This window comes from Arabidopsis thaliana, chromosome 4, assembly GCF_000001735.4.
Source record: "Arabidopsis thaliana chromosome 4, partial sequence".
Classification (NCBI taxonomy): domain Eukaryota; kingdom Viridiplantae; phylum Streptophyta; class Magnoliopsida; order Brassicales; family Brassicaceae; genus Arabidopsis; species Arabidopsis thaliana.
Window position 1 is genome coordinate 2,963,745 of NC_003075.7, and position 26,246 is coordinate 2,989,990.

The following is a 26,246-nucleotide window of genomic DNA, read 5'->3' on the forward strand; positions in this document are numbered from 1 at the left end:
GGCAATAAGAAGCTTGGTTAGTTTTTCGGAATCAAATATGGCTAGATGTCATGTGTATGATTGAGTATAAGAACTAGAACCGCAACTAATTCCGAAAAGCTAAATTAATGTTTCCTTGTTAGAAGATACAAAGCTAAAAACTCATACGGACTCCGGCTAAGCCATTAATGTTTTGAGAAGCAATAAGAAGCTTGGTTATTTTTTTTGGAGTCAAATATGACTAGATGTCATGTGTATGATTGAGTATAAGAACTAGAACCGCAACCGTTTCCCAAAACCTAAAGTAATATTTCCTTGTTTGAAGATACAAAGTCAAAGACTCATACGGACTTCGGCTACACCATCAAAACTTTGTGAGGCAATAAGAAGCTTCGTTAGTTTTTTGGAGTCAAATATGACTAGATGTTATGTGTTTGATTAAGTATAAGAACTAGAACCACAACTGATTCCCAAAAGCTAAAGTTGTGTTTCCCTTCTAGAAGATACAAAGCCAAAAATTCATACAGACTTTGGCTACACCATCAAAGCTTTAAGAAGCAACAAGAAGTTTGGTTAGTGTTTTGGAGTCAAAAAAGACTATATGTCATGTGTAGTATTGAGTATAAAAACTAGAACCGCAACTGGTTCCCAAAAGCAAAAGTAGTGTTTCCTTGTTAGAAGATACAAAGCCAAAGACTCATACGGACTTCGGCTACACCATGAAAATTTTGAGAAGCAAGAAGAAGCTTGGTTAGTGTTTTGGAGTCAAATATGACTAGATGTCATGTGTATGATTGAGTATAAGAACTAGAATGGCAACCGATTCCCAATAGCTAAAGTTATGTTTCCTTGTTAGAAGATACAAAGCCAAAGACTCATACGGACTTCGTGTACACCATCAAAATTTTGAGAAGCAATAAGAAGCTTGGTTAGTATTTTAGAGTGAAATATTACAGGATATCATGTGTATCATTGAGTATAAGAACTAGAACCGCAACCGATTCCCAAAAGCTAAAGTAATGTTTCTTGTTTGTAGATACAAAGCCAAAGACTCATACCGACTTCGGCTACACCATCAAAGCTTTGTGAGGCAATAAGAAGCTTGGTTAGTTTTTCGGAATCAAATATGGCTAGATGTCATGTGTATGATTGAGTATAAGAACTAGAACCGCAACTAATTCCCAAAAGCTAAATTAATGTTTCCTTGTTAGAAGATACAAAGCTAAAAACTCATACGGACTTTGGCTAAGCCATTAATGTTTTGAGAAGCAATAAGAAGCTTGGTTATTTTTTTGGAGTCAAATATGACTAGATGTCATGTGTATGATTGAGTATAAGAACTAGAACCGCAACCGGTTGCCAAAAGCTAAAGTAGTGTTTCCTTGTTAGAAGATACAAAGCTAGAGACTCATACGAATTTCGGCTACACCATCAAAACTTTGAGAAGCAATAAGAAATTTGGTAAGTGTTTTGGATTCAAATATGACTATATGTCATGTGTATGATTGAGTATAAGAACTATAACCGCAACCGGTTCCCAAAAGCTAAAATAGTGTTTCCTTATTAGAAGATACAAAGCCAAAGACTCATACGGACTTCGGCTACACCATCAAAACTTTGAGAAGCTAGAAGAAGCTTGTTTAGGGGGTGTTATTCGTTAATGGATTTTAATAGAATTGAAATCCAAGCCGAATCCACTGTTATTCAACTAATGATTCTATATCCAACTTTAAAATTTAGTGTTATTGGAACTCATCTTTGTAAATCATGCTTAATAGATTTTAAAGTTTGATGTTATTCAATTAAGATTTTAAATATTTCATTAAAATCCAGCGTTATTAAAAACTAAAAGACTTGTAAAATCTTTGTATATTAATTCATTTGAAATGAAACCTCTTTGGAGTTTCATGAGTAAATCACTAGAATCAAAATCCAAGACATATTGCAGAGATTTTAAAATTCATACAAACATATTCTTAAAAGCAATATCAGAAAACAAGTCTAAAGCTTTAAGAATTGACTTTAACTCCATAATTGAATAACACCACCTTAGTGTTTAGGATTCAAATACAACTAGATGTCATGTGTATGATTGCGTATAAGAACTAGAACCGCAACTAGTTCTTGAAAACCTAAGTATATTTCCTTGTTACATGATACAAACCAAAGACTCATACGGACTACAGCTTCAGCATCAAAGCTTTGAAAAGCAAGAAGAAGCTTGGTTAGTGTTTTGAAGCCACATACGACTACTTGTCATGTGTATGATTGAGTATAAGAACTAGAAACGCAACTGGTTCCCAAAAGCCAAAGTAGTGTTTCCTTGTTTGAAGATACAAATCCAAAGACTCATACTGACTTTGGCAACACCAACAAAGCTTTGACAAGCAAGAAAAAGCTTGGATAGTGTTTTAGAGTCAAAGCTTGGATAGTGTACTAGATGTCATGTGTATGATTGAGTATAAGAACTAGAATCGTAGTCGGTTCCCAAAAGATAAAGTATTGTTTCCTTGTTAGAAGATACAAAGCCAAAGACTCATACGGAATTCGGCTACACCATGAAAATATTTAGAAGCAATAAGAAGCTTGGTTAGTGTTTTGGAGTCAAAATGACTAGATGTCATGTGTATGATTGAGCATAAGAACTTGAACGGCAACCGATTCCCAATAGCTAAAGTTATGTTTCCTTGTTAGAAGATACAAAGCCAAAGACTCATACGGTCTTCGGATACACCATCGAAATTTTGAGAAGCAATAAGAAGCTTGGTTAGTATTTTGAAGTCAAATATTACATGATGTCATGTGAATCATTGAGTATAAGAACTAGAACCGCAACCAATTCCCAAAAGCGAAAGTAATGTTTCCTTTATAAAAGATACAAATCCAAAGACTTATACGGACTTTGGCTACACCATAAAAGTTTTGGGAAGCATTAAGAAGCCTAGTTAGTGTTATGGAGTCAAAATAAGACAATATGTCGTGTGTATGATTGAGTATAAGAACTAGAACCGCAACTGATTCCCAAAAGCTAAAGTAATGTTTCCTTGTTTGAAGATACAAAGCTAAATACACATACGGACTTCGGCTACACCATCAAAGCTTGGAGAAGCAATAAGAAACTTGGTTAGTTATTCGAAGTCAAATATGACTAGATGTTATGTTTATGATTGAGTATAAGAACTAGAACCGCCATCGATTCCCAAAAGCTAAAGTAATGTTTCCTTGTTAAAAGATACAAATCCAAAGACTTATACAAACTTCGGCTACACCATCAAAGTATTGCGTAGCAATAAGAAGCTTGGTTAGTATTTTGGAGTCAAATATGACTTGATGTCATGTGGATGATTGTTTATAAGAACTAGAACCGTAACCGGTTCCCAAAAGCAAAAGTATTGTTTCCTGTTAGAAGATACAAAGCCAAAGACTCATACGGACTTCGGCTAAGCCATCAAAGTTTTGAGAAGCAATAAGAAGCTTGGTTAGTGTTTTGGAGTCAAATATGACTTGATGTCATGTGTATGATTGAGCATAAGAACTAAAACCGCAACTGGTTCCCAAAAGCTAAAGTAGTGTTTCCTTGTTAGAAGATACAAAGATAGAGACTCATACGGATTTCGGCTACACCATCAAAACTTTGAGAAGCAATAAGAAATTTGGTAAGTGCTTTGGATTCAAATATGATTATATGGCATGTGTATGATTGAGTATAAGAACTATAACCGCAACCGGTTCCCAAAAGCTAAAATAGTGTTTCCTTATTAGAAGATACAAAGCCAAAGACTCATATGGACTTCGGCTACACCATCAAATCTTTGAGAAACTAGAAGAAGCTTGTTTAGTGTTTAGGATTCAAATATAACTAGATGTCATGTGTATGATTGCGTATAAGAACTAGAATCGCAACTAGTTCTTGAAAACCTAAGTATATTTCCTTGTTACATGACACAAACCAAAGACTCATACGGACTACAGCTTCAGCATCAAAGCTTTGAAAATTAAGAAGAAGCTTGGTTAGTGTTTTGAAGTCAGATATGACTACTTGTCATGTGTATGATTGAGTATAAGAACTAGAAACGCAACTGGTTCCCAAAAGCCAAAGTAGTGTTTCCTTGTTTGAAGTTACAAATCCAAAGACACATACTTACTTTGGCAACACCATCAAAGCTTTGAGAAGCAAGAAGAAGCTTGGATAGTGTTTTAGAGTCAAATATGACTAGATGTCATGTGTATGATGGAGTATAAGAACTGGAATCGCAGTCGGTTCCCAAAAGATAAAGTATTTTTTCCTTGTTAGAAGATACAAAGCCAAAGACTCATACGGACTTCGGCTACACCATGAAAATATTGAGAAGCAATAAGAAGCTTGGTTAGTGTTTCGGAGTCAAATATGACTATATGTCATGTGTATGATTGAGTAGAAGAACTAGAACCGCAACTGGTTCCCAAGAGATAAAGTATTGTTTCCTTGTTAGAAGATACAAAGCCAAAGACTCATACAAACTTCGACTACACCATCAAAGCTTTGAGAAGCAATAAGAAGCTTGGTTAGTGTTTTGGATTCAAATATGACTATATGTTATGTGTATGATTGAGTATAAGAACTAGAACCGGAACCGGTTCCCAAAGGTTCAAGTAGTGTTTCCTTGTTAGAAGATACAAAGCCAAATACTCATAGGGACTTTGGCTTCACCATAAAAGTTTTGAGAAGCAATAAGAAGCTTGGTTAGTGTTTTGTAGTCAACTATGACTAGATGTCAGTTATATGATTGAGGATAAGACCTAGAATCACAACCGGTTCCTAAAAGTTAAAGTATTGTTTCCTTGTTAGAAGATATGATAGTAGGATTTTTCTCAATTAATCGTAAAACACTATCCTGTCGTTGTAGTATTTTAAGATGTCAATCCAATCCGGTGTGATGCAAACAGATGAGATATGATTAGAAAGCTCTAAGTCAAGCCAAGTAGAGAGTCGGTTGGTTCTAACAGTCCTAGTATGCAATAACAGAAATGAAATGAAACTAAAAGCAGAAATGGCAATAGTAGGCAGGTAAATAACAAAGCAGAAATGATAACTGGCAATCAAATGGATATACGATTCTTAAGGATGGGGTAATCGAATAGTATGGTCTCCTTAATCTATTTAGGTGGTTGACAAAATTTCACGGTTATCCCTAGACAATAAGTTCAACAACAAATTAATTCACTCCCGTGATAGAAATCCTCAAGCAAAGCTAGACACTGATCTAATTCCCATTAGCGATCTCTAACTAAGTAGGTATTATCGAATCAACATGTTAAAGCCAATACCCTATCTACAACCAATCCCTTGGGGTAGAGTCAGATATCTCTGGAATTAATAGGATCCAACGCCCATTAAACGCCAGAAGGGATTCTAGTATTCTAAACTCAACCACCTAAAACGACCAAGTAAACCACAACTAATCTATTCCATCCTCAGAAATACAGTTCACTACTCAGACATAATCAAAGACAATAGCAAAACAACGATTGAAAACATTATAACAGAAATGATGAAAGACTTAGACGAAAACTGAATATCAAATACTTGAAAGTGAAAATACAAAGTCGCAGGAAAACACTGCGGCTATGAAAGTTGCAAAAAAGACAAGATAATAACGGATGCCTTCGGGAAAACCCTAAGAGGCAGTTTATGTAAGCGAGAAATGAAACAAATAAGGAAACTAGATATATAGCGAATCTTCACGTCATGACCCTGCGACCGAATGTGTCATTGGCATCTGATGGGCTGAAATGAGCTTCCATGTGATCGAGTATGTCATTGATCAAACTGGGCTTCAGGGGCTTCGCCTTGCGATCGAGTGAGATGCAGTGAAGTCGAGATTGAATGGTCCAACGACCCTGTGATCGAGTGCGATCGAGTGAATGTCATGAGGTGGTGATCGAGTGGTTCTGATGGGGTGATTCCTCCGGCTTCGCGATTGAGTGAAACTGAGCTGCTAGCTTCTCCGGGGTTGCGATAGAGTGATTTGCCCTGGCACGGCTCCGAGGCTGCGATAGAGTACTTTTGCCGAAGGTGTCATTGGGCTTTCTGACTTTCTGTTATGTTTCTCCTCTGTTTGAACTCAAAACGCATCCAAAGTACCTGAAAACAACCAAATATGCAATGCACATGCAATCCTAATGCAAAATCGTCCTTAGTATGCAGAACACACTAAAACTACTCCTAATGAGATTAAATGTGGACGAAACAATGACAAAGTGGTGAAGAATGAATGCCTAAATCATGCAAAGTATAGACATATCAACTCCCCCAAACTTAGTCTTTGCTTGCCCTCAAGCAAACAAGAAGACATAAGCGGAAGGAGAGGTTTGAAGTTGGGGATTCAGAACCAAAGCATGAGATATGACAATTAAGATCAATGTACCAGCTAACAGTTCTAAGATGCGAGGTGATCGACTTTTACATAAAAACTTTAGCCATTCTCTGTTATGATCCAAACCTACACTCAAATGCACAATGCGTCAAAAACATGAATCAAGATATGCATCGCTAGTGAACGCATTTGGCTAGTGACAGGTTATGAGACAAAGATAGTCCCTTTTAAGTGGTTCAGATTTTTATAGCAGGGGACTCTCAATGAAAAAGGACCGAGCTTTAGAAGAATGCTAAAGGTAAGTGCCAACCTATGCATACAAGAATAGCATCCCATCTACCCAATGACATAAACCGTGAATAACAAGAAGATGGTCCTATCTCTAAACCCAATGATGATCCTAAGTCTACCCTTTTGCACCAAAGGCATATTTCGATTTTTTTCTTGGATCAATGTTTCCTTTTCTTTTCTTTAGCTCTTGTTCTTAAGGAGAAGCTTTTCTTAAACTCTATGAGTCTAGTCTAATGAATTGGATTTTTCTTAAACTCTTATGGCTCTTATCATTTATTTTTATTTTTTTCTTTTCTGTTTTTGCTGCCATCTCTTTTTTTTAGAGCATATCTTAACAATTTTATGCTTCCCAAACATTTACTAGACCTCAATATGATTTTTAGCTTCCTTCTCCTAAAGACTCTAACCCATTTTTTCTTTCTTTTTCTTTTCACACTCAATCCCTATCCCCAAATAAGTTCCCACCTAGTCCTACTAAGTCCAAATATACGGATTGGAACTACATGAGATACTACTCTTGTCGGCTCAAACCTAACACGTTCTACCAAGCTCAATCCTGAAAATAGGCCTCACATGCTCTCATAAAATAACATGGCTTGAAAGAAGGATTGGTTAAGGGTGAACTACTCCAATAATAGAAGCAGCTACTTGGATTAACAAGAGTGGTGAATAAGTGAAAGAAAATCCAAATATGTATTCTATCCACGAGTTCAAAAACGATGCAAACATGATAATTATAAGTCAGATTCAAGTTCAAATTGACAGGGAAAAGGTGTCATGACATGCATCGAGTGGTGTCTATAGAACATGGTGCGGTTTTACTTCAAAGTCATTCAAATGCCTTAGAGAACTAATAACTCATTTTAGTGAATCATCATGCTTCAAGGCTAATTCCTCATTATCCCCTATGCATATGCAACAATCCTATATGAAACACTCTAAACTCTATCCTAAATGTAATGCAACTAAATGATCACTCTGTTTATGTGGAATTCATTTTCAAAAAAATTCAATTTTTTTTTTGTTTTTTCTCTATGACTTAGATGATATGCAGAGTCAAATGATATTCACAAAAACAAGTCAAATACGTCTTGAACCCTCCCCCAAACTTAAATTACACAGTCCCTTGTGTAATCAAAATTTGTGAAAGAATTCAAGATAAACACAGAAAAACAAAAACAAAAGCGGTATTTACAAAGGGTTTTAGTGTGTTACCTCAGTAGGCATGACCGGTTCTTGGTGTGGCTCCGCCATCTCCTCGTCATTGTGCTCGATCGCAACCCGAGCAGGTTGTGCAGCACGTCGCTCATGTGTTCTCCGACCCGACATTATCCAACCCTTGCTTGATGATCGGACCATCCTAGCGCTCTTCCGCCTCTTGTGCTCCATTGGCTCATGAGACTCGTGCCTTACGGGAACTTGCAGAACGGTGTGGTCCCTCTGTTGATAGGTGGATTGCCTTTGTAGGGCAATATTATGGCAGCTGGATGGCATGTCTTCAGGCGGGTTATCATTGAAGTCCTGACGGGCGTTTTCACTTCTCCTTGCGATTGAGTGGTTTGGGCAATTCCACTAGAAGACCACTCAATCACACCACTTCCATGTTGCGATCGAGTAGATTGACATTGTCGTTGAGAAAGATGTTGTCCCAAAACCACTAGATCGCACTCTCGAGCTTTTACTCTCATCTTGCGATCGAGTGATTCATCAAAAAAAAATTGAATTTTTTTATTTGAACACTCGGTTGCATCCCTGATGTTGCTCCAGCTGTTATTCATTTCCTGAGAATCAAAACCAAAACCAAAACAAATCAAAAGTAACTAAATAAAATAAAAACTATATACAGGGATAAGCATGGAACTTCCTCCCAAGTGAGCTTGTTTTAAGTCTCTAGCTTGACTCCTCACACTCATTAGGCTCAAGGAGGATGATAGAGTAGAATTGACGTCTCCTCTCCTTCCTTAGTAGATACAACATCAAATTCAGCATGCTCCCGTGACAGGTCTATAATTGAGTACTCAATGGCCCTTTCTTCGTAAGCTCCTTTTTCATCATCTGGATAGTCGTCTTTTCTAGACTGTTCTAATGTGAATTCACATCCTTCTTTTCTAACCATAGGAATAACTTCATCATTTGGGACGTCCTTGATGTCGAGTGGTGCTTGGTTGGCTTTCCCATGGAGCTCCTTGACTTGATCCTTCAGCTCTTTCACAGTGTGTGTTAGCTCTCTTATAGCTCTGTCGTGCCATTTAGACCTCTCCTTGAGTTCTAGCCAATCATTTGATGCCCTCATGCTTGACTTTAGCTGTTTGGTTGAGCACTCTAGTCGAATATCAATTGAGCCTTCCTCGTTCAATGCAACATCCTCTCTTTCTAACGCAATGACACCTTTAAAGATCTCTGATCCTGGTACTTTGTTGTGTGAGTCTAATGACATCTCATAGCTCAAGGTCTCACTGGAGAGAAATCCAGCTTCACTACTTTTGATCACAGGAGTTTGAAGGTGATCTTTGTTAGTAAGCTCCTCTAGCAGTTCATTAGCTAGCTGACCCATTTCTTCAACTAAGAAGGTTTGTCCTTCTATTGTTGGCTTCTTCATAGTGTCCCTGATTTCATAGTTCATTTTGAAATCCTCCCCCATATTAAGATTAATTTTTCCTTGCTTAACATCTATGACTGCTCCAGTTGAAGCCAAGAAAGGTCTTCCTAAGATCAGAGGATCCTTAGATTCTTCATCCATCTCAAGCACAACAAAATCAGTAGGGACCTCTACTCCATTAATCATTACTGACACATCCTCTAACTTGCCAAAAGGTCTCCTTGAACTCCTATCAGCAAGAATCAAGGTTAGGTCACAAGGCTTGTAGTGAACGAAACCCAGCTTCCTTGCCACAGAGAGTGGCATTATGCTGACTGAGGCTCCTAGATCACAAAGATAATTGCTGAAAGGCAATTGCCTAATGGAGCATGGTAGAGTAAAAGATCCTGGATCTTCCAACTTTTCTTGAACAATCTTCTTGCACTGCACTCATGACTTAATACCACCATTCCTTGGACTTCTTTGATCCTTTCTATAATTAGGTCTTTCACGTACTTGTGCTCGTCAGGTATTAGCGCGAGACAATCCACTAAAGGCATATCCTTTATCTGTTTTTCCAATAGGGCTCAATATTTCGCAACCAGAACTTTCTTAAATCGACCAGGGAATGGAAGTGGAGGTTTTTAAGGCGGTGGCACGAAGACTGTATCTTTGGTCTTTGCAGCTGTCGGTTTTGCAACGAAGGTAGTAGCTAGCGGAGCTTGTGGTCGAGTGCGATGACTGTCAAGGATGGGCTCTTTGATTGTTTTGTCAGCCAAAACATCATCTTGATAAAAATCCTCCCCCTCTAGAATAACACTGTCCTCAGTGTTTGAGGTAGGGACATGTCGAGTTGGCAGCTCTCGATCATGTCTGATAGTGATGGCATGGGCAGTGGCATACTCCTTTGGATTCATGATTGCTTTGCCTGAAAGCTGGCATGGGTTGTTGTTAACAGATGGTGAAGCGAGGATGCCTTCCACATATCTCATCCTAGTGCTCATTGATTCGAACTTGCTGTTAAGTTCGACACCTTGTCCGTCGACTTTGTTGTTTAATTCAGCCAGCTTCTTAGCGATTTCCATTGCTCATGTGGCTTGTCCTTGAATGAGCTGCTGGAGCATAGTCATTATGTCTGAATTCTGAGGCGCAGGTGCTTGTTGTTGATGTGGTGTGAAACCAGGTTGTGGCTGCTGTTGTTGATATCCTCCTTGAAACTGCTGCTTTGGAACGAACCCTTGGCTTTGGTTATAAGGAACAAACGGTTTTGGTTGGTTCTGCTGTTGTTGCTGCTGGGGATAAACTTGGTTTTGAGGGTTGGCGACATTGGTGCTTCTGTATGACAGATTTGGATTGGGTCTGTAATTGTTGTACCCTATGTTGTAGCCACCTTGATTCTGAACATAGCTGATTTCGGCACACTCATTAGTCTCCCCCACTTGGATTTGGAATACTTCGTCTTCAGAGACGAAGTGAACATGCTTCTGCTGCACTTGGAGGAGTTTGCTGATTTTTTCATTGAGAGCTTTAATCTCTCGGTGGTGCTTGTCATCAGATTCAGTACTGGTGTGGATGCTTCTTTCATAATCTTCATTGTAATTGCCATCCGTCTGAGCAAAGTTTTCAACTAGCTCCCATCCTTCTTCAACATCCTTCTTCAGGAAATTCCCATTTGAAGCGGTGTCAAAGAGCATTCGTATCTTAGGCAGGACACCTCTATAAAGTGGGCTGAGAAGAGAAGCTTTCTTAAATCCATGATGAGGGCATTTGGTTTGATAACCCTTAAAGCGCTCCCAAGCTTCAAAGAATCTTTCATTTTGCTTCTGAGTGAATCCGGATATCTCATTCCGGAGTTGGAAAAGTATTTTGCCAAGAAGGCCTTTTTGCAGTCATCCCAGGTCGTGATTGAATTCTGGGGTAGCGTCTTTTCCCACAGATGGGCTTCAACTCCAAGTGAGAATGGAAACAAGCGAAGCTTGAAACCATCTTCACTAACTCCATTGATTTTAGTAAGGCCACGGAGCCTTTCAAACTTGTCAAGATGATCTAGCGGATCCTCCATTGGTTGGCCATGAAACTTGTTCCCCTGAACTATTGCAATGAGACCGCTTTTGATCTCAAAGTTCTTGTTCTGTACTAGAGGTGGAACAATTCCATGACGCTGGTCGTGGTTATGAGGGAAGTCACCAGCACCAACGTTGGTAGGTTGCTCTTGCTCATCTACAACGTCAGCCATTGTGTCGGTTTCTGTCTGTTCTATCAGTTGGCGAGCAATACGGTCGATGTTATTGTTGAATAGGAGGTTCTGATTTCCTTGTGACCGTGTATGCATGCAACATATAGCAGCCGTGCTATAACAGATGAATCAAAGATGCGTCTGTAAAGCGGGTTGCAAGGTACCTGAAACACAAAGACAGAAAAGGCACAATGTTAGTAACTTGTGTAACAAAACCGAACTTGATCTTAACGTTTCTAATGATCTCAAATATAACAAACAAACACGAAACTGGCAACGGCGCCAAATTGATAGTAGGATTTTTCTCAATTAATCCTAAAACACTATCTTGTCGTTGTAGTATTTTAGGATGTCAATCCAATCCGGTGTGATGCAAACAGATGAGATATGATTAGAAAGCTCTAAGTCAAGCCAAGCAGAGAGTCGGTTGGTTCTAACAGTCCTAGTATGCAATAACAGAAATGAAATGAAACTAAAAGCAGAAATGGCAATAGTAGGCAGGTAAATAACAAAGCAGAAATGATAACAGGCAATCAAATGGATAAACGATTCTTAAGGATGGGGTAATCGAATAGTATGGTCTCCTTAATCTATTCAAGTGGTTGACAAAACTTCATAGAAGCTATCCCTAGACAACAAGTTCAACAACAGATTAATTCACTCCCGTGATAGAAATCCTCAAGCATAACTAGACACTGAACTAATTCTCATTAGCGATCTCTAACTAAGAAGGCATTATCGAATCAACATGTTAAAGCCAATACCCTCTCTACAGTCAATCCGTTGGGGTAGAGTCAGATACCTCTGGAATTAATTGGATCCAACGCCTATTAAACGCCTTCTGAGCGCTGGACGTCTGGACTCATATTCCACATTAGTCAGTGAAACAAGCAATAAGCGCAACTAATCCAGAAGGGATTCTAGTATTCTAAACTCAACCACCTAAAACGACCAAGTAAACTACAACTAATCTATCTCATCCTCAGAAATACAGTTCACTACTCAGACATAATCAAAAACAATAGCAAAACAACGATTGAAAACATGATAACAGAAATAATGAAAGACAAAATACAAAGTCGCAGGAGAAACACTTCAGCTATGAAAGTTGCAAAAAAGACGAGATAATAACGAATGCCCTCGGGAAAACCCTAAGAGGCAGTTTATATAAGCGAGAAATGAAACAAATAAGGAAACTAGATATATAGCGAATCTTCACGTCATGACCCTGCGACCGAATGTGTCATTGGCATCTGATGGACTAAAATGAGCTTTCCTGTGATCGAGTATGTCATTGATCAAACTGGGCTGCAGGGGCTCCGCTTGCGATCAAGTGAGATGCAGTGAAGTCAAGATTGAATGGTCCAGCGACCCTCTGATAGAGTGCGATCGAGTGAATATCATAAGGTGGTTATTGAGTGGTTCTGATGGGGTGATTCCTCCGGCTTCGCGATTGAGTGAAACTGAGCTGCTAGCTTCTCCGGGGTTGCGATAGAGTGATTTGCCCTGGCAGGGCTCCAAGGCTGCGATAGAGTACTTTTGCTGAAGGTGTCATTAGGCATTCTAACTTTCTGTTCTGTTTCTCCTCTGTTTGAAATCCAAAAGCATCCAAAGTACCTGAAAACAACCAAATATGCAATGCACATGCAATCCTAATGCAAAATCGTCCTAAGTATGCAAAACACACTAAAACGACTCTTAATGAGATGAAATGTGGACGAAACAATGACAAAGTGGTGAAGAATGAATGCCGAAATCATGCAAATTATAGACATATCAACTCCCCCAAATCCAAAGACTCATACGGACTTTGGCTACACCATAAAAGCTTTGAGAAGCATGAAGAAGCTAGGTTAATGTTTTGGAGTCAAGTATGACTAGATGTCATGTGTATGATTGATTATAAGAACTATAACCGCAACTGGTTCCTAAAAGCTAAAGTAGTGTTTCCTTGTTAGAAGATACAAAGCCAAAGTCTCAAACGGACTTCAGCTACACCATCAAAATTTTGAGAAGCAATAAGAAGCTTTTTTAGTTTTTTGGAGTCAAATATGACTAGTTGTCATGTGTATGATTGAGTATAAGAACTAGAACCGCAACCGATTCCCACTAGCTAAAGTAATGTTTCCTTGTTAGAAGATACAAAGCCAAAGACTCATACGGACTCCGGCTACACCATCAAAATTTTGAGAAGCAATAACAAGCTTGGTTAGTGCTTTGGATTCAAATATTACTAGGTGTCATGTGTATGATTGAGTATAAGAACTATAACCGCAACCGATTCCCAAAAGTTAAAGTAATATTTCCTTGTTTGAAGATACTAAGCCAACGACTCATACGGACTTCCTCTACACCATCAAAGGTTTGAGAAGCAATAAGAAGCTTGGTAAGTTTTTCAGAGTCAAATATGACTAGAACCGCAACCAATTCCCAAAAGCTAAAGTAATGTTTCTGTGTTAGAAGATACAAAGCCAAAGACTTATACGGACTTCAGCTACACTATTAAAGTTTTGAGAAGCAATAAGAAGCTTGGTTAGTGTTTTGGAGTCAAATATGACTAGATGTCATGTGTATGATTGAGTATAAGAACTAGAACTACAACCGGTTCCCAAAATCTAAAGTAGTGTTTCCTTGTTAGAAAATACAAAGCCGAAGACTCATACGTACTTCGGCTACACCATCAATGCTTTGAGAAGCAATAAGAAGCTTGGTTAGTATTTTGGAGTCAAATAAGACAAGATGTTATGTGTTTGATTGAGTATAAGAACTAGAACCGCAACATCTTCCCAAAAGCTAAAGTAATATTTCCCTTCTAGAAGATACAAAGCCAAAAAGTCATAAGGACTTCGGCTACACCATCAAAGCTTTAAGAAGCACCAAGAAGTTTGGTTAGTGTTTTGGAGTCAAATAAGACTATATGTCATGTGTAGTATTGAATATAAGAACTAGAATCGCAACCGGTTCCCAAAAGCCAAAGTAGTGTTGCCTTGTTAGAAGATAGAAAGCCAAATACTCATACGGACTTTGGCTTCACCATAAAAGTTTTGAGAAACAATAAGAAGCTTGGTTAGTGTTTTCCAGTCAAATATAACTGGATGTCATTTATATGATTGAGTATAAGACCTAGAACCACAACCGGTTCCGAAAAGTTAAAGTTGTGTTTCCTTGTTAGGAGATACAAAGCCAAAGACTCATACGGACTTTGGCTACAGCATATAAGCTTTGAGAAGCATGAAGAAGCTAGGTTAATGTTTTGGAGTCAAGTATGACAAGATGTCATGTGTATGATTGAGTATAAGAACTAGAACCGCAACCTGTTCCCAAAACGTAAAGTAGTGTTTCCTTATTAGAAGATAGAAAGACAAATACTCATACGGACTTTGGCTTCACCATAAAAGTTTTGAGAAACAATAAGAAGCTTGGTTAGTGTTTTCGAGTCAAATATGACTAGATGTCTTTTATATGATTGACTATAAGACCTAGAACCACAACCGGTTCCCAAAAGTTAAAGTTGTGTTTCCTTATTAGAAGATTCAAAGCCAAAGAATCATATGGACTTCAGCTACACCATCAAAGCTATGAGAAGCAATAAGAAGCTTTGTTAGTGTTTGGGAGTCAAATATGACTAGATGTCATGTGGATGATTGAGTATAAGAACTAGAACCGCAATTGCTTCCCAAAAGCTGACGTAGTGATTCCTTGTTAGAAGATAAAAAGCCAAAGATTCATTCGGACTTCGGCTACACCATCAAAGCTTTGAGAAGCAATAAGAAGCTTGGTTAGTATTTTGGAGTCAAATAAGATAAGATGTTATGTGTTTGATTGAGTATAAGAACTAGAACCGCAACATCTTCCCAAAAGCTAAAGTAATGTTTCCCTTCTAGAAGATACAAAGCCAAAACGTCATACGGACTTCGGCTACACCATCAAAGCTTTAAGAAGCAACAAGCAGTTTGGTTAGTGTTTTGGAGTCAAATAAGACTATATGTCATGTATAGTATTGAGTATAAGAACTAGAACCGCAATCGGTTCCCAAAAGGTAAGGTAGTGTTTCCTTGTTAGAAGATAGAAAGCCAAATACTCATACGGACTTTGGCTTCACCATAAAAGTTTTGAGAAACAATAAGAAGCTTGGTTAGTGTTTTAGAGTCAAATATGACTAGATGTCATTTATATGATTGAGTATAAGACCTAGAACCACAAACGGTTCCCAAAAGTTAAAGTTGTGTTTCCTTGTTAGGAGATACAAAGCCAAAGACTCATACGGACTTTTGCTACACCATAAAAGCTTTTAGAAGCATGAAGAAGCTAGGTTAATGTTTTAGAGTCAAGTATGACAAGATGTCATGTGTATGTTTGAGTATAAGAACTAGAACCGCAACTGCTTCCCAAAAGCTAAAGTAGTGTTTCCTTGTTAGAAGATTCAAAGCCAAAGAATCATATGGACTTCAGCTACACCATCAAAGCTATGAGAAGCAATAAGAAGCTTTGTTAGTGTTTTGGAGTCAAATATGACTAGATGTCATGTGGATGATTGAATATAAGAACTAGAACCGCAACTGCTTCCCAAAAGCTAAAGTAGTGTTTCCTTGTTAGAAGATTCAAAGCCAAAGAATCATATGGAATTCTCATTCGGACTTCGGCTACACCATCAATGCTTTGAGAAGCAATAAGAAGCTTGGTTAGTATTTTGGAGTCAAATAAGACAAGATGTTATGTGTTTGATTGAGTATAAGAACTAGAACCGCAACATCTTCCCAAAAGCTAAAGTAATGTTTCCCTTCTAGAAGATACAAAGCCAAAAACTCATACAGACTTCGGCTACACCATCAAAGCTTTAAGAAGCAACAAGAGTTTTGGTTAGTGTTTTGGAGTCAAATAAGACTATATGTCATCTGTAGTATTGAATATAAGAACTAGAATCGCAACCGGTTCCCAAAACCCAAAGTAGTGTTTCCTTGTTAGAAGATAGAAAGCCAAATACTCATACGGACTTTGGCTTCACCATAAAAGTTTTGAGAAACAATAAGAAGCTTGGTTAGTGTTTTCGAGTCAAATATGACTGGATGTCATTTATATGATTGAGTATAAGACCTAGAACCACAACCGGTTCCCAAAAGTTAAAGTTGTGTTTCCTTGTTAGGAGATACAAAGCCAAAGACTCGTACGGACTTTGGCTACACCATAAAAGCTTTGAGAAGCATGAAGAAGCTAGGTTAATGTTTTGGAGTCAAGTATGACAAGATGTCATGTGTATGATTGACTATAAGAACTAGAACCGCAACCGGTTCCAAAAACTTAAAGTAGGGTTTCCTCGTTAGAAGATACAAAGCCAAAGACACATACAGACATCGGCTACACCATCAATGCTTTGAGAAGCAATAAGAAGTTTGGTTAGTGTTTTGGAGTCAAATATGACTATATGTCATGTGGATGACTGAGTATAAGAACTAGAACCGCAACTGCTTCCCAAAAGCTAAAGTAGTGTTTCCTTGTTAGAAGATTCAAAGCCAAAGAATCATATGGAATTCAGCTACATCATCAAAGCTATGAGAAGCAATAAGAAGCTTTGTTAGTGTTTTGGAGTCAAATATGACTAGATGTCATGTGGATGATTGAGTATAAGAACTAGAACCGCAACCGCTTCCCAAAAGCTGAAGTAGTGTTTCCTTGTTAGAAGATACAAAGCCAAAGACTCATTCGGACTTCGGCTACACCATCAAAGCTTTGAGAAGCAATAAGAAGCTTGGTTAGTATTTTGGAGTCAAATAAGACAAGATGTTATTTGTTTGATTGAGTATAAGAACTAGAACCACAACATCTTCCCAAAAGCTAAAGTAATGTTTCCCTTCTAGAAGATACAAAGCCAAAAACTCATACAGACTTCGGCTACACCATCAAAGCTTTAAGAAGCAACCAGAGTTTTGGTTAGTGTTTTGGAGTCAAATAAGACTATATGTCATGTGTAGTATTGAGTATAAGAACTAGAACCGCAACCGGTTCCCAAAAGGTAAAGTAGTGTTCCCTTGTTAGAAGATAGAAAGCCAAATACTCATACGGACTTTGGCTTCACCATAAAAGTTTTGAGAAACAATAAGAAGCTTGGTTAGTGCTTTCGAGTCAAATATGACTAGATGTCATTTATATGATTGAGTATAAGACCTAGAACCCCAACCGGTTCCCAAAAGTTAAAGTTGTGTTTCCTTGTTAGGAGATACAAAGCCAAAGACTCGTACGGACTTTGGCTACACCATAAAAGCTTTGAGAAGCATGTAGAAGCTAGGTTAATGTTTTGGAGTCAAGTATGACAAGATGTCATGTGTATGATTGAGTATAAGAACTAGAACCGCAACCGGTTCCAAAAAATTAAAGTAGTGTTTCCTTGTTAGAAGATACAAAGGCAAAGACACATACAGACTTTGGCTACACCATCAAAATTTTGAGAAGCAATAAGAAGCTTGATTAGTGTTTTGGAGTCAAATATGACTAGATGTCATGTGTATGATTGAGTATAAGAACTAGAACCGCAACTGGTTCCCAAAAGCTAAAGTAGTGTTTCCTTGTTAGAAGATTCAAAGCCAAAGAATCATACGGACTTTGGTTACAACATCAAAGCTATGAGAAGCAATAAGAATTTTGGTAAGTGTTTTGGAGTCAAATATGACTATCCGTTAGTGTCGCTCTCACGGAAAAGTGACTTTGTCATCCGGTCCGTTGAACGGTTGCGCCCAGTTACGATTTGAATCGACCTTCGTTTGAGAAGCCTTGATTGAGGCTGTTGTATCTTGACAAAAGGTTGAACCTCCCAAAATCGTGAAGATTTTGCTCCAAGTAGCTTCTTCTTCATCGTCATCTGCCTCGGGGTCGCCCTAACCTCTCTTGGGCCCTTCAGGGTTTGCCGCGGGGACTGCCTACTCGAGTTTCGCCACAGCATTCACCTGCTCAACTCTGGCTTTCTCTACTTCTAAATATTCGATGGTCAAACCCCATCCAATTTCACCCACTAGGAACTTGGCCGCCAATTTAGCTCCAAGACTATGACACCTGGAAGTGTGACGACCGTAGCTCTTGTGCAACTCGCAGTATTGCAATTTAGCTCTTGTGCAACTCGCAGTATTTAGTCCAAGTGTAGGACTCTCTTCCTCGACCTCGGGGCGTGTCGGCTTGGTAATTGTGTGCTCCGGTGAAGTTTTGCCCCTCATGATGCACGAAGGTCCTGCCTTGAGCGCCCTTTTTCTGGCTCGGAGCGCTAGGTTGGGACTTATCAATTCGAGGTGTTTGCTTCGAAGGCTCGTGCTTTTTCGATAACAATTCCATTTCTTCCTCATGGGACATAATCTAAGGCTCAGTGCAGAGCGTCTTGGATCGTTTGCTGTTTGGATAGATTTAATTCCTTACGGAATTCAGACTTGTACCACAGTGCCTTTTTCAAGGGGGAGAGGGCCGCGACGTCATTGATTCCCTCGACTTTGGGTAGGGTGGACCTGAATTTTGTGAGGAAATCTCTGAGTGGCTCGTTTGGCTGCTGAGATAGCAACCAAAGGTCGGCGTCTGAGGTGCCTAGATCAATCAACACTGAGTATTGCTTAAGGAAAAACGTCGAGTGCTCTTGGAAACTGTAAACCGAATTCCCTTCAAGTCTCGAGAACCAATCCAAGGTCGACCCCTTCAGGTGCTCGACAAATAGATGACAAAGGCCAGCATCTCTTTCCTCCGGTCTGAATTTGGCCCGAGCTACAACTATTATGAAAGATTTGAGATGCCCCTTTAGGTCAGATGACCCGTTGAAATACTCGATCTTCATCTTTCATGGCTCTGAGATTATCGCGTTAGAGATTTTACGAGTAAAGGGCGTGTTCTGTGATTCTTCCCGGATGTGGTCGATGTTCGGAGCCGAGGAAACCGTGTTGTGCATCTGTGACCGTACGAGTTTCATCTTGGTTTCTACCTTGGCCAGGGAGAGTCTGATGGCTTTCATCTCTTGCTCCCTAGCGTACTCTTCTGCCCATCGGATGTTTTCTTCCGATTCCTCATCGTCGGAAGCTTCGATTTGATCGGCTCCAGCAGTTTCAGCTCGATGGTTGTGATTTTGCGGATCAAACGCCCCCACCTGGTTTGTTGGGTTCTGTTCTCCTAAACATGTCAATTCTGCTTGGGTTCCAACGAGTGCTGGTGCGATTAGCCGGGGTGGTCTCGTCGTTTTGCCAGGTGTAGCGATTACAAGCCTTGTTGGATTGAGGTCAGTCGTTACTCGACGAGCCTGAAATTGTTGCGCGCCGATGAGAGTGGTCCTCAGCTGTCCTTGGGAAGTAGCCGCCTGGAGCTGCTGCGCCAAAGATCGGTGCACTTTTTTCCTGGTCGTCCACCTTCTTCTAGAGTTGTGCCATCATGCTTCTCAGTTCTGCTAGGACTGTAGGAGCGGCAACCTCAGGAGCGTTCGTCTGGACTGGATGATTCGGGTTTCCCTCCACGTCGACAGTGTTAGCGAGGACCTGGTTGTTGGTCATTGCTTCTTGGTTCGATGGTTTTGTGTTCTTGGAGTAAGAGAAATCTAAATCCCCCCTCCTTCTAGCGCCAAATTGTTAGAGTCGAAACTCGCAAAGAAACAGTCTTCGCGAGAATCTCAAAGATCAACAATCGATAAGTAACCACGGATGGTGTTTTTGATATTATTAATTGGAAACGATGATTTGATCATGCAAGTGTTTAGAAATGTGATTAGAAAAGTGTTTAGCCTTCAAAGTCAGAGCCTTTTTGATAGTCTGAAGTTGAGAGCATTTTTTGTGTCCCCTTTTGCGAAGTCCTTGAGGTCCCTTTTATAGGCCAAGTGACCGCCTCCTGCAATATTCTCGGAAGATTTCCATTTATCTTTAAGTCGGCTAAAAAGGATCTTTGCAATAAAGAGATTTTCCTTATTCTTCGGGAGCTTCAGAAAAACTTTCAGATTTGACAATACCCTCAGAGATTCTCCAATATCACTTCCGGGTTTTTAGGAAATGATTTTTGGGACCTTCACAGAATTTGTACAAGTCTTTTCCTCAAGTAAGTATATGGTCTGGGGAACGCTGGATTTTGGCTTGGGACGAATACTGCTTGATAGGACGTTCACCGAGCCGATCCTAGACGATCCCCGAGGCATGCTTAAGCTTGGCTCGGGCGTGTTTCCTGGAATAACACTCGAACCGTTTGAGGGATTAAAGAGGTGTTTTCTTGAGGCCCGAAGTATTGCTTTCCCCGGCTCTGGGTGTGTTGCTTGGAATGACACCTGAGCCGGATAAGGACTCTCTCGAATCATTTCTACGCCTTTGACGGCGACGAACCTAGTTACCTAGGCGCTTATGACTCTGTTCGGCTCGGTTATTTGGGGGAAATAGGAAATCTGACCCCAACAATTATTCTTCTACTTCGTAACCAACAGCTCTTCGCCCCTCGTGGTGGTCAGGGATGTTGTTGGAGACGACATTAGCACATAGATTTTCCGCTGAAATTTTGAGATTAGGTTTTATTCATAGAAAAACGAAACTCTAAGATTAATCCCAGTCTTGGGCTTAAGCCCATAATTAGAAACCCTAAGCAGCTAAACATATGATATTAGAGGACAATAAGCCCATAAATTAAATCAAAAGATATAGTAGTTGAATTTACAGCTTAATATGGTATAAATCACATTCTAGATGAATTTAGCTGCTTTGGTTTGAATATAAATAATTAGGGATTGAAATAATGAGTGTAAAGACATGTAATTTTCATTAACAGGGTAGGTTTTGTATTTTAGACGATAATTCCATATGGAGTGTTTATAATCTAATTCATGCATGAGCACAAAGATATTCTTATATATGAACACTCTATGGGTGACATATGAGTTAATAAATCCTAGAACCAACCGCTATGAGACATAACCAGTGCGCAGGAGAAGAACTTATAGTTGGAGTTGGGACCAAAAGATTACAATTTGACTTGTTATTGGCTACGATTTGATTAGGTTTCATGTAGAGAGTGAACCAACGTGGATGAGATTCATTGGGGAAACGTAAGCAGACATAAAGACAACTCTCTATACGACCTAAGAGTGAGCGAGTCTTGTAAAGCTCCGGAGAAGCAATGAGTGATCGGAAGTTCTTCAAAACTAAGGAGAGAATCGAATAGTGCAATCTCGAGACATGGGCTAAGCAGCTTACTAACACATCATGAGGAAGGGACAAACTCTTTTTCTGCTTCCTAACCAATGGCTCTTTACCGTTCGTGGTGACTGGAGACGCCATTAGTAGTTAGATTCAACGCTGATTTGAAAATTAGGGGTTTTACATAGATAAGCGAAACCTTCCGGGCTCACACTAGCCCTAGTCTTGGGTTTAAGCCCTTATTAGAAACTTGATGCTATTAAAATCAAAAACAAAATCTCCTTTCGTACTTTTGGACTTGCCTCATCAAATATAAAGTTGACATGTTTGATTGCCAAAACAAAAACAAATTGGAGAAAACTCTCGACTTATGAGTAATAGGTAAAATATATATTATCATATAAAGCCCAATGGATCCATTTCTTATTGAGGAAGTAAAACATGATCTCTAGAAAATATAGTTAAGACTTATGATAGAAATATTAAACAACTTGATGAATACAACATAGAATACACAAATTTTCGGAATGAAATAATTTTAAAAAAGCAACTAAACATATTATACAAATGATTTTGCAAAGATCCATTCCATAAAGTAAGCAATCAAGAGTAGTTGGAAATTCAATCTAAAATGATTTTGCAAAGATCCATTCCATAAAGTAAGCAATCAAGAGTAGTTGGAAATTCAATCTAGAGTTATTGGCATCCCACCAAAACCCAATCATATCGTTTGTCTTGTAATTGTTTAGTTGGAGAACCATACTCTATCCATGAAATTGGAAATTTCCATTTAAATCTTCTTTTATGATAAGAGTTCTTATAATTAAATTCAAAATCGAAAAGTCCAAATAACCTATGAAAATATTCATAGGCCGGAATTAGGAAAGGAAACACTTTGGTTTCTACTATCTCTTTTGAGAACGTTATCATATTACTCAAACCTATGTTTGATGGTGTTTAATGTTATCAAGATGTTCCAAGGGCTGTCCACATTAAACGCGCGGCTTATCTGGATACAGCTCGGTATCTACCTTAAGTTAGAACACAAAGATCTATGGGTATCCAAGGGCTGTCCACATTAAACGCGCGGCTCATCTGGATACAGCTCGGTATCTACCATGAGTTAGAACACAAAGATATATGGGTATCAGTTTTAAGTGTTCTTTTTCTTAGAGATATCTAGGTAAGGTTTGGGTTAGAAATTTTGTTAATGTGTTAAGCATATATATAATGACACAAAGATATATTTTCATTGAGCATTAGTCAAACTTAAATCATATGCACACATATATATACCGATCAAATGAAACCTAATCCGCTTAGTTGAATAATTAGCAAGAAATAACAAACAAATCACTTAAATTTGTATTCAAAACCCTAAAACCCAAGAGAAAATGAACAAGGTTTCATTCATAAGCTTAGAATAGCGCAAGACTATATATATAGACAATAGTAACGAAACAAATACAACTTAAATTTTATAATTTTTTAATTCTAAAATATTATTTTGCAGTGGACCGTACATTTAAATCAAACAAAATAATAGCGTATACATAGATCATCCTAAAAAAATTAATCTTTTATTTAATTAACATATAGGCTCGCGATGTACCGCAAATTAATCTCTAACAAACATAAGGGATACACTTATATAGAAAATGAATTAATCTAATTATCTAACTAATAGAATCATATAAGATATATACATATCTCTAGAATATATTCATAATATCTTCTTGGATCATATGGATCTTCTAGATCCTTCTATAAGAACATGGATCTTTTTGTTTCTCTTTCTCTTGTTCTATGTTATTTTGGTTTAATTAATTTAATTGGTTATCTTATATACATTTTTGCAGCCATTTTGTGAAATAAATCCTGGAGTTGGAACTTATTTACAATGGCTGTCACCGGCTTATTCAATGCGAAAATTAACTACCAAATAAAAGCAAATCTTATTCAAAAGAATATGCTCTTATTCCATGGCCTAATTATTTTTGCCAAAATGGTTAAAAGATTTAAAAATTAAATAATCATTCGAAAGAAAACTTTAAATTGATTTAAATTATAAATATTTTAATAAAAATATTATTAAAAAAATAAAAAAATAATTTCACCGAACATGATTAGATAGTAGGACTAGATGGTATGACGTGTTTATAATATTATAATATATAAACTTTATAACAATTAAAGAAATATTTGAAAGAAAACTTTTAAATTGATTTGAATTAAATATTTTTTAAATTAAAGTATTATTAAAACAAAAATCACAAAATAATGTCTAATTTTACTGAACAGGGTTAGTGGTAGGACGGGTTTGGTCGACAGTATTACGAGATGGTATACTACAAGTGAAATCCATTAGATATGTTTAATTTCACTGTGCATGATTAGATGGTATGACGGGTTTTGATCGATAATAATACAAAACGATATACTACGGATGAAATCCTAGATATAACAATTAAAATCTATATATACATTATCTTAAACACTAAACAAAGCAAACAATATTAATAAAACAAATATCTACATATACATTTTATATAACAAATTTTATTAAAAACCTAGCCCCGCGGTATACCGCGGGTCAAAATCTAGTTAGTTATTATAGCAACTGATAAAAAAAATATAAATTAGATGCCGATTATGTATAATTCAGAAATGTCATCAGATTTGTTACAACATGCATATAACCTTTTTAAAAGCCAAAATATTTAGGCACATAGAAATTGTATTAGTTAGATTAACGCGTGTTAAAATAAATTAAATTTTAATACATATTAATTTTTGTTTTGCTGTCTTGATTTATTATTTATTGCAAATTATGAGAACTGTTACACAAATGATTCTACCACAAACAATTCCTTTTTATGATTTACTATCAAAATATTATATTAAATTTGAATGTATAGATAAAAAATTTGGAGAAATTGTTTCTCTCGACTCTTTTATTATTTACATATATTATCTTATAAATCCAAATATATATATTTATAAATATAAGAGAAAAACATGTTCTCTAGAAACAGGAATTAAACCAACATAATAAAACGACAACAAACTGGACTCGATCAGACAAACCCGGTATAGATGCATATCCGAGAAATGAAGTTGTGAAGATTCGCTCCATCAATTAAGCAACATGTTTGAAATTTAGTCTAGTATGACGAAGATCCCACCAAAATGCAATAGTATCGCCTGCTTTGTAATGTTTTCTTTTTAGAATATCATTCCATCCATGAAATTTAAAATTATTTCCATCTTGTCTTATGATTACATATGTTGTAATTTGAGTATCAATATCATACACTCCAATCATCTTTGGCTTGTCTTGAACTTGTAACAACTGGACGAGAGTACTTATCTCCATGAAAGGAAATAAATTGGTTTCTAGTAACGCTTTTGGCATCATTATCGTAGTACTCCTATCGACGTCAAATGGTGACAACGTTATCATGATGTTATATGGGTTGTTTGAGTCATACTGCTTATCTGGAAAATTCGCCATGAGTTAGAACAGAAAGATATATGAAAAATCGGGTTTCAATGTTCCTTACTCCGTAAAGGCTTATGCAAGGTTTGTATAAAAATATTTGTTTGTGTTAAGGGTATATATAGTGACAATAAGTTGTACTTATGTACGTGGTTAATTGTAATTAAGAGCTTATACCAATAGAGAGATACTATGTTTTCAAGTTAGATTAAAATTAATTAATTGAATATGTTTTGTCTTACCCAAATAACACTAATTTTGTTTGATATATAGTTTCATAATATTATGACATATATAGTTTTGTAGTTATTGAATTCTAACACGTGTTAAAGTGAAATAAATTTTGACAGGCTGACTTAACATCAAAAAGTTTTGAAGTAAATGTCATTTAAGTATTTGACATTTTTTTGGCTCATGTAGTTGTGAGCTTGCAAATTTAACTCTATAAGATTCTGTAAGATTTTTTTTTTACTTAAGACAATAAATAGTTTTTCTTTTTGACCAAACTATTGTGGCACATAAACTTTAATTACATTCATTAGAAATATGGGTAATATGTTAATCAGTGAATTATATGTTAGAATATATATACACAATATTTTCATGAGTATAATAGATTCATTATTAATTGAACATGTTTTCTCTTTCAACAAAAGTAATAGTTAAGTTTTAGGGGATATTATTGGTTTATGATTTCAAAGGAGTTTTATTGACTTAAAATGTCATGTAAAATATGTTGTTATTCAATCAAGATAATATAAAACTATGTTAATGTTTTGTGTTATTCATTTAAGATTTGTAAAAAGTAATCTAAAATCTTCATAAATTTGGGGTTATTGGATTCATATTCTTATAAAGTCAGTAAGAGTTTTGTGGTATTCAATTAAAACAAAAGAATCTCTTATTGTTAATGATTTAAATTATTATGTTATTGGTTCATGACTTTCTATATTTTTGTTTACAAAATAAAGTCATAAAAAGTAATGAAAAATATTATCAAAATAGAGAGATTGTTTAAGAAACTTTACAAGATTATTGTGAAGCCTAATCTATAATTTCCGATTAGAACTTGCGACTTAGTTTAGGGATTTGAAAGAAAATAGAAAAAACGCAAACAAAGAACACCGAGATTTTACGAGTTCAGGTTCCGGTGTGGAACCCTACGTCTCGCCGGAGATTGACT

General features: G+C 37.3%; 2 protein-coding genes and 2 pseudogenes across 4 annotated transcripts; all 4 read right to left on the bottom strand.

Annotated features, from left to right (window-relative positions):
* Positions 1 to 8,446: 8,446 nt before the first annotated feature.
* Positions 8,447 to 11,536, bottom strand: AT4G05613 (annotated as a pseudogene; the record flags this gene model as incomplete). The annotated part of the gene is made up of 1 exon: positions 8,447 to 11,536.
* Positions 11,537 to 18,351: 6,815 nt separating this feature from the next.
* On the bottom strand, positions 18,352 to 19,947 carry AT4G05616 (annotated as a pseudogene; the record flags this gene model as incomplete). The annotated part of the gene is made up of 3 exons: positions 18,352 to 18,812; positions 19,283 to 19,766; positions 19,852 to 19,947.
* A 1,359-nt stretch (positions 19,948 to 21,306) lies between these two features.
* On the bottom strand, positions 21,307 to 21,705 carry AT4G05620 (Galactose oxidase/kelch repeat superfamily protein; the record flags this gene model as incomplete). Its single annotated transcript, NM_116800.1, has 1 exon — positions 21,307 to 21,705. The coding sequence occupies one exon, from the start codon at positions 21,703 to 21,705 to the stop codon at positions 21,307 to 21,309; it is 399 nt and encodes a 132-aa protein (NP_192471.1).
* Positions 21,706 to 24,703: 2,998 nt separating this feature from the next.
* AT4G05630 (B3 domain protein) lies at positions 24,704 to 25,078 on the bottom strand (the record flags this gene model as incomplete). The annotated part of the gene is made up of 1 exon (NM_116801.1): positions 24,704 to 25,078. The coding sequence occupies one exon, from the start codon at positions 25,076 to 25,078 to the stop codon at positions 24,704 to 24,706; it is 375 nt and encodes a 124-aa protein (NP_192472.1).
* Between the last annotated feature and the right edge of the window lie 1,168 nt (positions 25,079 to 26,246).